The following is a 13,030-nucleotide window of genomic DNA, read 5'->3' on the forward strand; positions in this document are numbered from 1 at the left end:
TAATTTAGGTTTAGTTTGCAAAATTATACAGGAAAGGATTATCACTTACACTTGCACTTGACAAAATGGAGCTATAAGAGTTGTTATAAAAAGTGACAATGTGCAAACCATCCAAAATAGCACAGGGACTATCATTTTGGGCTAGATCCTGCCGATCTGTGTGCCAAGACACTTGTAGAATCACGAGTGAGAAGCAAACAGTGTAGAGAGAGCTTCCTTTGTCTAGACAGGCAGGAAAGCAAAACTCTACTGTAAAGTTTAAACTAGTGCTTGGGAGTAATATCTGTCAGATGTAAGTACCAGGGAACATATATGTCAGCTGGCTCCAGATGGGTATATTAATTCTGTTAGTTATAGTTATTTATAGTAAAGGATCCTAGGGGACTTCCATCCCCTTTCTCCCTCTTGAAAGTCAGCTATTGAGTATGTGGCTGTTGAAAGCTTCAGGCGTAGGTGGCTTTTGATCAAAAGCAAAGTAAATTGTGCCCCTTTTGCCTGAGCCATCTTGCCCTACAGCTATAAGGTATGCGTAAACCAGGAAGCAACCTTCTTTCCTACCTCAGCACTTGCAGTGCAGGTCCATAAGTCTAAGGCAAGCTTTTCCTCAGAATGTTTCCTGTTTGTCTTAAAGGAAATCTAATTTGTAAAATGCATATTCGGCATCAATTACTTGAAATAGTGTTTCTTTTAAAAATTATATTGACGCTACAAATGACTAAGGTAAAAAGACTATAATTCAGTAATTTTCAAACTTTAATGGTGATATTTAGTTTTACTGGTTAATTTTACTCATTTATGCAAAAACCACAGTACCATTAAATAAATGTTGGATTCCATTTCTTTCATTACCAGAAACGTTTTTTAGTTAAACTACATTTCACCTAAAAAAATTATTTTATGTTTACAAATCTGGGGTATTAGCTGATGAATTGCGACTAGAGATATAACTTTAGGCCAGTGACACTGCTCAAGTAAAAGCCGAGGGTAAAAGTGAGATTTTACAATAAGGAGCTGTCTGGAAATTGGCAAGAAAGTACTTTCAGCAGACACTCAAGTGTCTGGAAGTCTGTTCCACACGCGCGGCAGACATCACCTGTGCACTGATGCCTGGGGTAAGGACGAAGAACTTGGCTCTTGGGAAGATGGGGTGCTTGGGGAGGTAGAGCAGGCGGTGCTATCATTACACAAGGAGGGCTAACGGGCAGTTAACCCAGGAGGGACTTCTTAGTCCAGATGCACAGAGCGGTGCACTCTGTGCGTACTGCCCGCCGCCAGCAGCAGTAACGGCCTCAAGCCGGGCACTGCGCCCGGCCCAGCGCGGCGGCACTGCCTCCCGGCCCCGGCCCTGCCCCGCGGCCCCGGCCCCTCCCCGCCCGCCCACTGGCCGTGCCGTTGCAGGGAGCGGCGGACAGCGGCGCGCAGCCCGACCGAGAGCTGCGCCGCTCGCAGCTGTCATGGGGTCCCGCGGAGCCCCACGCGCCGCCGGCTGCCTGCTGCTATGCTGGGCGCTGGCCGCTGCCCGCGCCGCCCCGCGGAGGAGACCCTCGTTCGAGGGGCACGTCGCAGAGAACCGCCCGGCGGGCACGCGTGTGCGCGGGCTGAGCATCCCCCTGACGCGGCTGGGGCCCGAGCCCTGGTGCGCCAAGGTCCAGGGGCGCCGCTGGCATCTGCAACTGCTGGGCGAGGGCCACGCGCACTTCCAGGTGTCGCTGCACGCCCGCACTGCTCGCGTCTGGCTGCGCACCAGCCGCCCGCTGGACCGCGAGACGCGGGCGCTCTACTCCTTCCGCCTAGGGCTGTGCTGCAAGCGCTGCCTGCCCCGCGGCTCCGCGGCTGCCGAGCTGGCCGCGCTCACCGTCCGCGTGCTAGACGACAACGACAACGCGCCGCGCTTCGTGGGGGCGCCGCGCGGCGGCGTCACGCAGCTCCGCGTGGAGGAGACGCTGGCGCTCAGGTCCCAGGTGTGGCAGGCGCGCGCCGAGGACGCGGACGAGGGCGCCAACGCGGAGCTGCGCTACTTCGCCCTTCCGCGCAGCGCGCACTTCTTCGTGGTGCCGCGCAGCGGGCGCGTGCTGCTGGTGCGCTCCCTGCTCCACCTGCGCGCGCCCATCCCGCTGCGCCTCTACGCGCGGGACCGCGGTCGCCCGGCGCTGCTCAGCGAACCCCTGGAGCTGGAGGTGCTGCCCCAGGCCAAGCGGCTGCCGCCGCCCGCCACCCGCCGCCGCCGGCGGGCCGTGCTGCCACCCGCCGCGCCCCTGGCGCTCTCCCTGCCCGAGGACGCCCGCCCGGGCAGCCACTTGGCCACGCTGGCCTCGGCGCGCTTCGCCTCCGCCTGGTTCGAGTTGGTGTCGCCGCCCGTCGAGGAGGCGCCGGTGCGCGTGGAGCGGGACAGCGGCGAAGTGACGCTGGCCGCGGTCCTGGACAGGGAGGCGGTGGCCGCCTGGGAGCTTGTCGTCCGCGTCCAGGAGCATCGAGGTAGGTGTGGGCGTGAGGGCACGGACTCGTTTGCACGGGTATACCTGCCGACTCAGGCTGCTCGCGCGGGCATGAGCTGTCCCCACGGGCACAAGTGGGCCCGGCGACCCGGGCTGTCCCCGCAGCCATGGACTGCTGCGCTCACCCTCACAGTTGCAGCTGCAAAAAACCCAGGACCTTACACAGAGCAGTGGTCTTGTCCTGTCAGAAAGCTGGAGGATGTTTTGCCTTTCAAGGAGCACCACATCCGTCCCCAAGTGACAGCAAGCACACAGGGATGGTTTAGCATCAGGTGGCATATGCTGTATTGTGAAACAGTTTTGGATCTTGTAAATCTGTAGATTGATAGTATTGAAATACCACAGGTGCCAAGGTTGACACAGTTAGTGCGTATGGGCTGTACAGCTCTGTTAAAAGGCTTAGAGCACTAAGGTGGTTGTCAGAATTCATTTCACCTGTTAAAATTCTTAGTCATTAATAAGCAGCATGGAAAATGTGGGGTGTAAACCAAGAGTGTTACTTTTGGTACATGCATGTGGACATAAATCATGTCAGATATACCATGATATACCATGCTTCTTACACAACTATTTTCTATTAAAATACTTCCTATAGCTCTGATCCTGCAAATGCTAAACCTGAAGCATGCAGCCAAAGTCACTGAGTTTTGAGTCATTTGCTGAAGTTAAGCATGTTTGACTCAGGAGCACAATGTGAGTTTTTGCAAGCTTGGTGCCTTTGTGTTTGGCTGCTCTTTTTGAAAGTGAGGAGCCTAATGTGCACCACTACCCCAACAAGTTTATGCTTTAAATTGCCATCTCTCACAGGGTCTTATTCTAGTTAAATAAGCTAATTTCATTTATCTTTGGCTGATTATTGTTTTTTACATTTCTTTTTACATTTGAATTGTCATCGTGGTTAATATTTGTCACCTCTGAAAACACAGCTTAGTTTAAGCATATTTTAAAGTCACTGCCTGGTGGATATCCATCTACATTCACTATGTCTCTTGTTATTTTCATGTTAATTTTGATTATAACGATGTTCTGAAGATTGTCTATAATGTGAGCGTTTTGTACAAAATTATATCAGCAGAAATGAGTTGGTTGGTTTGATTCCATCTTGAAAAGGTTTAGAAAGGATTTTATGTAGTGTGACTTTGAGTGCTTGTGAAAATGATTAACTTCTCAGCAGTGCAACTGCTCAGAGTAACTTCTGTCAGCCACAGAGCAGCGCAGGAGGGAGAGATGAAAATCTTCCCATTACTATTCTTTTCCCTCATCTTTTCTGACTGAGAAGCAGTCCATAGAACTGAGGCAGTTTATTTCTTGGTGTCTGTTAAATCTCTAGGGACACCTGCAGGGATTCTAATTAGTGCTGGCAGTTTCAGTGACATGGGTACTCCCCCTGTGAAGCAGGTTAGGTCACCAACTCATCTAATTTGGGTCCTGAGGAACGACTCTCAGATCTTTCTCTCATTCTCACTTGGTTTTTGTCATGCCTATCACTGCAGCACATTGATGTCAGTCACTTGTACTGGCTTTACACCATGTTCTGGCTTGAACTTTGGTTGCTAACCAGGAAGTTTATAGACCAATTTTCAAAACACAAATGCCTTCTGTGTCCTATCTTCACTACTCAATCTTTAGCAAGGCTCCATGCCAAAGGGGATGTCATTAGTAAGAGACAGTGATAAAATTATATTGGATCAGTCTGAATGTGCTTCTAGGATGATCATCCAGTGTCATGTATCTCAAGTTTCAGCCCTTTGTTGGTGTCACAGCTCCCTCTGTCAGGATCAAGAAGATGTTGTTAGGAAAGTGGTAGCTAACCTTGCCTCTGGTTACAATTGGTCTCACCTTTGTGATGGGTTTTACTCTTATCTAGTCTGAGTATAGAAGTCTGAGATTGCCTGTGAATCCATCATGCCAGAGACTTCTTTTCCAAAGCAATGCTTGCTAACCCACTTAAAAAAAAAAAAAAAAGGAAGTAACTGTAATATATTTTTCAGATTTTTTTTCATCATTGTGTAGTTTTACTAAATAGTATGGAGTGTTTTCCACTAGCCTGGTATATTAGTGCCAGTAGTATGACGTAGTAAGATAATATCTCAGAAGTACGAAATTAGGTAGATGACAATTAGTTTGGGGCAGTACAAATGGTATACTTTAGGTGCTAGTGATTTAAGTTTAAGAAATAAAAATACAGCTAAATGTTAATAATGACTTGACACCTTTAAAAATTGTTTGAAGTTACAGAATGCTTACCTTCATTTTATAGAAGTTAAAATACATTGGTACCTGAAATGTATTTATAAAGTTGTGTCTCTTTCCTTACAATCCAAACTTCAGTAACACGAGGAAAGGTAACCAAAAGGATGGCACAGGAGTAGAATAAATATGGCTAACAGAACTAGATGCTTTTATTAGTTTGAAATTAGGAAGAAGATTGAAAAAGCTCCAGGAAAAAACCTCCAGTATTTATAGATGTGAGCTTTCAGGGTGAATTAAAGTGTGGCGATAGTTACACTGACTTTTGTTGTGAATAAAAGTGTAAGTCCAGGTTCTTTCCAGTGTGTTTGCTTTGCTTTTAATATTTGCTGGCATATTTTACATTATACATAACCATAAATATTCCAGCAGCTCTGGTTTTATGGTGTTACAGCTTATGGTATCAGATGTTGATTTATGTTCAAGTGCTATAAAGTTGCATTACTTCCTTTAATGTATTTCTCATTTTCAGTCCCCCTCACCAAATTCTTGCTGTCTGGCAGCTGAGAATTGAAAATTAATAAAAAATTGTTATTAATCTGTATTAGTATTATAATCTGCATTAGTAATTAGTATTAATCTGTCCTTCAACCCAGGCAATAATGTCAAAGACAGGACAAGATGGTGGTTTAGCACTGGAAGCCTAAACTCTTTGTCCTTTATCTTTTTAGTGTAGTCTATTATGATTCATTTATATGGTGCACTTTATTATCTAAAACAGTAAAGACTGGTTAAAAGTATTGTGGCACAAGTAGTCCTGATGCATCTCTAATAATAAAAGTGCAATTTCATCCCTCTCCTTTTGATACAAAATAGTATAAAAAAGACTGGTGTATGGTAACAAGGCAACATTCATCAGTGTTTCTCCCTAGTTTATGTGACAGCCTTCACCCTTTAGTTCATGGCAGTGTCCCATGACTGTGTAAGAGATGTCCTGTTCCTGAGTTCATTTTTATTCCAAGGAGCACAAAGGATGTGTAACAGGATGTGTGGTTTTTTTCATCTCTAGCTAAAATAAAATTTTAAGTACTTTTCTGTTTGCTTCCTCTCAATTCTGTCCTGCATAATCGACATAGCAGGGTGTCCAGAGCTGGTGTTCACTGAAGTAAATGCTATTCCAGATGCAACCAGACCTTAAGCATCTCAGTGTTTGGATAACAGTTACAGTTTCTTAGAAAAAGGATTTCCTCATTCTGAGTTACAGGCTGTTGAAGGTATGAGCTGACCTAGCTCACCCCACTTGGGATGGGAAGTAACTACCAGTGGTTACTCCTCCTTATGTGGAGTGTTTCTTAGAACTGTAGTGTGACATAGGCTTGGTACTGATACACACTTTTCTCTATCAGAGGTATCCTTGAGGGGCATCTGCAGCATGAACAGTTCATTGGCATGCAGGCTGCTGGTCTAATGTGGACAAATCACTACTATCCCTATTGTCATTACCAGTGTAGGTACATGCAGTAGTTACTTTTTGAGTGGACATATTTTGGTTATAAATGTAAGGATTTTGTCTGCCTCCCACCCCCCTTTTTTTTTTTTTTTTTTTTTTAAAGCAGCTGTGGATGCCAAAATAAGTCCATACTTTGTTTGGTGTTATTTTAAATAATTGAAATAAATAATTATTTTGTGCATTTTAGTGCTACAGTAAATTTAACTGCAATTTGTCGAGGAAAGGGTATGCTCCTTCTATTTATTTCACTGGTTCTATTTATTCACTTTTTTTTTTTTTGTGGCCACCTTGAGAGCTTAAATTACTTTGCCTGGATGCTGAGCAGTAAATGCAATCTTGAGAGATGAACCCACTCATTTGGAATTGAATTATGTTCCAACAATTTTTCATAATTTACAAACGTGTTGGCCAAAAGAAAAAACAACCCTCACAAACTGCAAACCAAAGAGAAACACCAGAAAAAAACTCATCCATTTGACCAAAGAAAATGCTAAAGAGAATTCCACAATTTCAGAGAATGTGTTTTGGCACAAGGCCCTTGATGAGCAGATTCCTCCAGTGACCCCACTGACCACTCAGCTCTGGCCTATATTCTTCAGTTAACCTTGCCTGAAGAAGTGATGATTGTGCTCACGTTTTCTGTGGCATTTGAGATTTTAGCCCATTTAATTTATTGGAATACAATTTTACTTATTCCTCACAAAAGCATAATGCTATTTTAAGTTTTTACCCAGTGAACAGAAGGTAAAATATTTCAGGCTGTCATACACATTAATATTTTAACATTGAACTGGCATTTAATTTGAGAAGGAGCCATTATTATTCCATTAATGCTCGAGGGAAGTGCATGAAAGATCCTGTCTCTCTAATCCTCTGTCATCTCGAGCTCCTTTGACCTTACTTCATCCATGGGCATTAGCTTTGTAATCCCCTGTCGTTCATTTTTTTCTTCTCAGAGGATTTACTCAGGGTGATATTTGACGTACCTCCCAAATAGTTAACTTCAGTCACTTATATTTTAAGTATATTTGTCCTGCTTCAATTGACACATAGAGTGGAGGTACCAGTTTTACTGATATTTTAAACCTTGAGGGTTTTTATGCTTGGAAGCAAAAGATCATCTGTTTTATCCTTTACTAGCTGTATTGATTCTGTGGGGATCATCCCTTTGAATTAAGTAGCTTCTGGGTGATGCTTCATTTTTTTACAATTCATATTACCACTTTCATGCATTACAACCATGTTAACAGATACCAAGCTGGACTTAAGTTGAAAACATCATTTATTACCCAGCAGATGTATATTGTTGAACTGCAATTGGATTTCATGATACTAAGTCAAAAGAAAATGTACATTCTTTGTGTTTGGGACTAGTGTTGGTGTTTACAGGTTTGGAATGTTACTCTTTTTGTGGCAGAAAGGAACGACTGGGGAAGCTTTAGAGTGCAATGTTGATGTTTATTCAGTCTGAATGTTTTGATACTATATGCTGTCTGCTCCAAGCAGTCAGATTAAAAATGTCTTTGTGAGACTACTGGGACTTGAGCAGCAAAGCTGTTTATCATATCAAATGTTCAGTTTCTGCAAAAGAAATAAGCTCTTTTTTTTTTTTTTTTATCTAACTAGATTTCAGCACAAATCTGTTAATCTGATTGAAGTAGTAAATTATAGAACCTATGGACAGGATCTTCCTCAAAGCTGCTTTATAACATCTCCAGTTGGACATTGATTCTCTGACTGACATGGCAATTATATTACACTTGATTAAATTATGAATTTCTTTTAAAATAATTTTTTCCTAACATCTCTTTTTCAGTTAGTCTCAGAAGTATAGTGTCCAAATTTATTGATAGAGTATCTTTAAATCTTGGTTTGTTTGAGTTTAGGTTTTAGAATAAAAGAGAGACTGAAATGTAGCCCACAGTAAGATTTCCTTTGACCTCTAAGTGTTTTGGTGTAAAGAGGAGACAAATTCAGTATTCGTAAGACAGCTTCTTTTTGACTCACTTACTATCATGAATATCCACTTAATCTACAGCATTTAATAATATGCAGTGTTTCAGATATAAACACGTTTTCCTTTCCCTTTTATGACAAAAAGAGGTCATAATTTGTTAAATAGAAAAAAAAAGAAAATCTGATTATCTTAGATGCTTGGTGTTATGCATATGCAATTTTTCTGCTTCTTAAAATGGGAACTGCAGGTGAAATCAGTGTTGACGAAGTGCCGGCTTTGGGCTAAGGACAGTTGGGGGCGATAGAGCAGTAGAGAGTTGAGATGGATAAGGAAGGCTTTTTCTGTATGACAGCTTACTCCTCAGCACCATTTGAAATGGAAACTGAGATTTGTCAGTCTTTGTTCCCTGCCGCAAAAAAATGTTTGTGAAGTCTCACAGCCTTGTGTCATTTCTTTCTGTGCTAACAACGCGCTCAGTGGATAGCAGTTTATTGATTTTTCCTAGCACTAATCACAGCAGTTCTGTGTGGTCTGAGTAGGCTCCAGTTTACAGATAACACATATAAATGTTGATATTTGATGTTCCATAGTCAGATTTTGCTTTTTCATTTTCTTTTTTCTGGAAAATTAAAATTAATGATGATTTCCTCTCTCTCCTGTGTTTGGGTTTGCAGTGCAGATAATGCTAGCTCAAAAGACTTTCTGTGCATAATGATATAAAGAGGCTGTGCTTGTGAAGCTACTGATTGTGGTGCCAAATGTTTTTTAGTTCTTTCTTGCGTATAATGACTTACAGAGAAGCAAAAGAGATTTTCCCCAGGAAATTCTAAGTAAAATTTCAAGACAATTTCCCATTTTACACCGATATGGTAGCTGCTACCTGTTTAGCTAAGTTATCTCCTTATGATAATGCATTTTGACAATCAATAATCATTTATTAAGAAACATGTTTTACTATCTAAGTATATAAGTTGTGATGGTTAATTTGTCATAGTTATTTCACATCTGTGCATGCTTGATTTTTCTGCCACTCTCAGCAGATGGTTAACACACTGGGAAGTCCCTGATAACATGGTTATCACTTTACTCTCTTTTAATTGGTAATTTATATGAAGATCCACTCTGCTACAATCATTTAGCTCCTCTGTTGCTTTCTCTGCTTTTGTTTTCTGGTTTGCTTTCACTTCTATTTTAAAAGCTGTGTGAGGGTAAGGAAGAGATGTGACAGACTGTCATTATTCTATCTGCAAGAAGGATAAGGCGTATTAGGAGGGAATGTGGGCTGTCCACAGCTTGAGCCCTTCAAAGTTATCTCTTTAGAAGGTTTATGTTTTATGAATGAGGAAAGTCCTGTACTTAAAAGTAGCCCATCATATACTTCATGAATTTTCAGAACTGACGGTAGAGAAATGTTCACATGTAATGGTCCTGTTTTTTGAAGGATATACAGTAGGACTGGCTACAATAACCAGTAGCTTTTATCTCCTGTTATGATGTGAAAAGGGGAACAGAGATTTCCCCTGATTGCAGCTAGAGGGTTAAAACATTAAGATTTTTTTTCTGGAAATGTGTCTTCCCAAACTTTAATTCAGTAGATATTTTACCTTAAGATGTATTATAGAATCAGGTGTTAAAAAAAGTTCAGTAAACAATGTCCTTTCAACCAAACTCAAAATATTTTACTTCCAGTAACCTAAACAAATAGCAAACCCCTGGGTTTCCAAAAACATTTGTCTATTTCAGGTAAAAGTCTTGGAGCAACTTCAAACCAAACCAAACCAAAAATACCAACTTTGAATACTTCATTTGCTGATAGATGTAGGACAGAATGCAATAGCAATGTTGACTTGAAAGACATTCAGCACTCTTATAATCTCCTTTTAAAAATAAATTGAAATGACCTAAAAATGCCAGGAGCAACCTAGCTTCTCACCCATTATTGTTTAATCATAATAATACAATACCTCTTCCATCAGTACATGCAAGGAATGTATAGTATTTGTCCACAATTGTAGAGACATGTTCACTCAAGTACATATTCTGTGTTGTCAAATTTTTAAGATCAGGATGTCTGGTATTGTCCATTTTATCAGTGGCACTCATGCAGAGGAGCCTACATTTTTAACAAATACAAGGCTTTTATTTTCAAGTCTCATCTTATAAAAGTATCTGTTGGATTTTTGAGAGAAAAGACAGTCATGTAATCCTAACAAAATCAGAAGTCTGAGAATATGTCAGGTTTCAGAGATTGACAGCATCTTTTATAATTTGACATGGTGAAACGAGATGGGTTTAGAGGCAACTCCAGCCTACAGTATTTGAAATTGCAATCAAAATATTTCAGCATCCACGATGTTCAGGGCTTGGTTTAACCAGGGTAACATGGAAAAGTTGTTGACTGAGTGATTAAAGCCCTTTCCTCCTTCCTGCCACCCTTAGTCTATCATCACAGGTAGGGAGGGAGAGAAATTTTTTTCCAGTTGCTGTATGAAATAACAGAATTTATTAATTTGCAGTATCTCTGTGTAGTCCAATGAATGTTTATAACCTAACCTCGATACCAGGTTGGAGGAGCTAGTTCATGTTGCTTTAGTTTGAAACCCTTTCCTAGGAAGTTACTGGTGAACACCATGAAAGAGGCTTTTTCAGATAAACCTGGATTCTGTAGAGTCATAAAGAACCAGTGAAGAACTTTATCAGGACATTTGGTCACTTCTTGTAATTGTCAGCATGTTCTTCAATTTTGACAAGTCTTTAACTTGAACTACCCAAGAAGTTCATGATTTTAAGAGGGCTTTCTGTTCCTTTTAAATACTCAATGTCTCAAATTTGACACAAAAAATCTCTAATTGTTTTTACAGCTTGTGACACTTTTTAATTTATTGACATTTTCTGAAGCTTTTTGGATGAAGTATGCAACCCAGTTTTCATAGTATATGAATATTATTTTTTTCCTATTTTTTTCTTGACAGTTTATTATATAAATGTGATCTGTATCTCACCAATGGATCAAATTTCTAACTTTCAATAATTAATTTTAAATGTTATATTTTCTCCTATATATGGAGCTCTGCCTTTTTTAAAGCTTCTCAGTCTAACCAGCTGAGCTTGATGATGCACTAACTGCCTTTCCATCAGGGAGATTTGGAAAAAGGAGTCTTGAGAGGAAGGTGGCAGTAGACACTGTCCTTGATCTGCACTGCTGCTTTCTGAAAAGCATTTAAAGAACAGATTTTCATGCTTTTCCTTGGAAGTGATTTCCTTTCAAAAAAGTGAATTTTGTCTTAAACTAGGAAGATTTTAGATACTGCACAAATCCTATCTGTATGATGGCCTAGACCTTGTGGACTTGAAGGAATATTAGATGTCCTCATATAGCTTTTATACATCTCTTGAAAGGCTAAACAGGTGTTGTGCTAAAGTTAGTCATCATCATCATAAAATGCTGAAAGTCTAACAGCTAGGGATATTATTTAGGTAGCCTATGACATTCTTTGAAGTGCTTCTGCCCTAGAAATCAACAGTTGGATTCTGTTGATGTGCAGTTCTAACACAGGCAGAGAACTGTTTTAATTAGCACTGTGGACCTAGAAGTTTACCTACAAGGAAGCCTGAAGAAGATACTGTAATGATTCTAATTTTCTTTTAGTTAGTAGCTGCTGCTTTTAAAGAACATTTTTGTCATGTTTAAACTTCCCATCTAGTCACTTACTAATTTGCTTAGGTATTTTGTTTTTAAGGATGAAAGTTGTGAGTCATGGCATATTATATATTTCCTGTGAGCTTGGATCAGCTAGTTTATTACTGGGACCAGTGTAAACCTGGACCAGCTAGTGTATTACATTACCTAATGGAGCTGGAATTCAGCAACAGTATAATAAATCCTTCTGTTTATCAGTTTTCAACCACAAATAGGAATGAAAAATGGGCAATTATAAATAGATATCTGTGATGAGGTTTCAGCAGTGGCTTATGAAGATTCATTTTGGTGACAGGGAATGAATTTCAGTGCTGCTGCTTTCATGAGTAATACTGAGTTAAAAGGAAGTGATTCCAACTAGGAGGAATATCAGAGAAAAAGCAGACTTCAGGATGAGTTGCCCTAAGAAGGGTTTTTGATGATACATGAATTGACTCTAATAGGGAATTAAGCAGCTAAAGTAGGAAAAAACCTCTGGACTTGTTTATAATTTTAGTTTTATTTTTTTACATAAATTGAAAAGAGAACTGTATAGAGAGCTAAGTTTTGATATTGCAAAGGGCAAGTACTGGATGTTTGCAAATATGTGAGAAAAGCAGTCTGCTCACAGAACCTGCTTTCATTAATTTCTGTTAGTGAAGAAAAATAAGAAAAGAGGGAAAATACTTTCTGATCCAATAAAAATATGATTTTGCCCTTTTGAATATGACATTATTTTCTATACGACTTATCAAAATACTAATTTTTAATATGAGATGTTCCAATGTTACGTTACTGTCATGTTTGTATGCAGCAAGAGCCATTTCGAGTTTTATCTCTTGTTGCTCAGTATCTGTCAGAAAGCAATTTAAATTTTTCTGTTGTCTTAAGCTAGGGAAGAAAATCTGTCAAATGCAAAATCTGTGTGTGTGCCAAAAATGTAATTAGCAGAACTACTCTTTTAGCAGGATTTTATAGAATGGGTGACATTGTGACATATCTACAGTGTTCCTAGCTTGAAAGTCGACTACCTAGCTTTTAATATTGAGGCAATTGTTACTGGTAGGGTGTTTCAAAACAGTTGTGAATTCTTTAAGGGGTAATTAAGCCTGTGTTAGATTCCTGACTTAGGATCTCAGTACTGGGTTGACTTGCACTGCTGATAGAGGTGCAGGTATCTCCACTTGTTGTCAGGGCCT

The 13,030-nt window shown here is 40.6% G+C and overlaps 1 protein-coding gene across 1 annotated transcript in view; it reads left to right on the plus strand.

Annotated features, from left to right (window-relative positions):
- Positions 1–1,454: 1,454 nt before the first annotated feature.
- LOC128973411 (neural-cadherin-like) overlaps positions 1,455–13,030 on the plus strand; it is a 58,913-nt gene continuing 47,337 nt past the window's right edge. Inside the window, exon 1 of the mRNA XM_054389716.1 lies at positions 1,455–2,475. Within this exon, the coding sequence (XP_054245691.1) occupies positions 1,455–2,475 (1,021 nt within the window). The remainder of the gene's footprint in view (positions 2,476–13,030) is intronic.

The sequence above is a fragment of the Indicator indicator genome, chromosome 19 (genome assembly GCF_027791375.1).
Source record: "Indicator indicator isolate 239-I01 chromosome 19, UM_Iind_1.1, whole genome shotgun sequence".
Lineage (NCBI taxonomy): Eukaryota > Metazoa > Chordata > Aves > Piciformes > Indicatoridae > Indicator > Indicator indicator.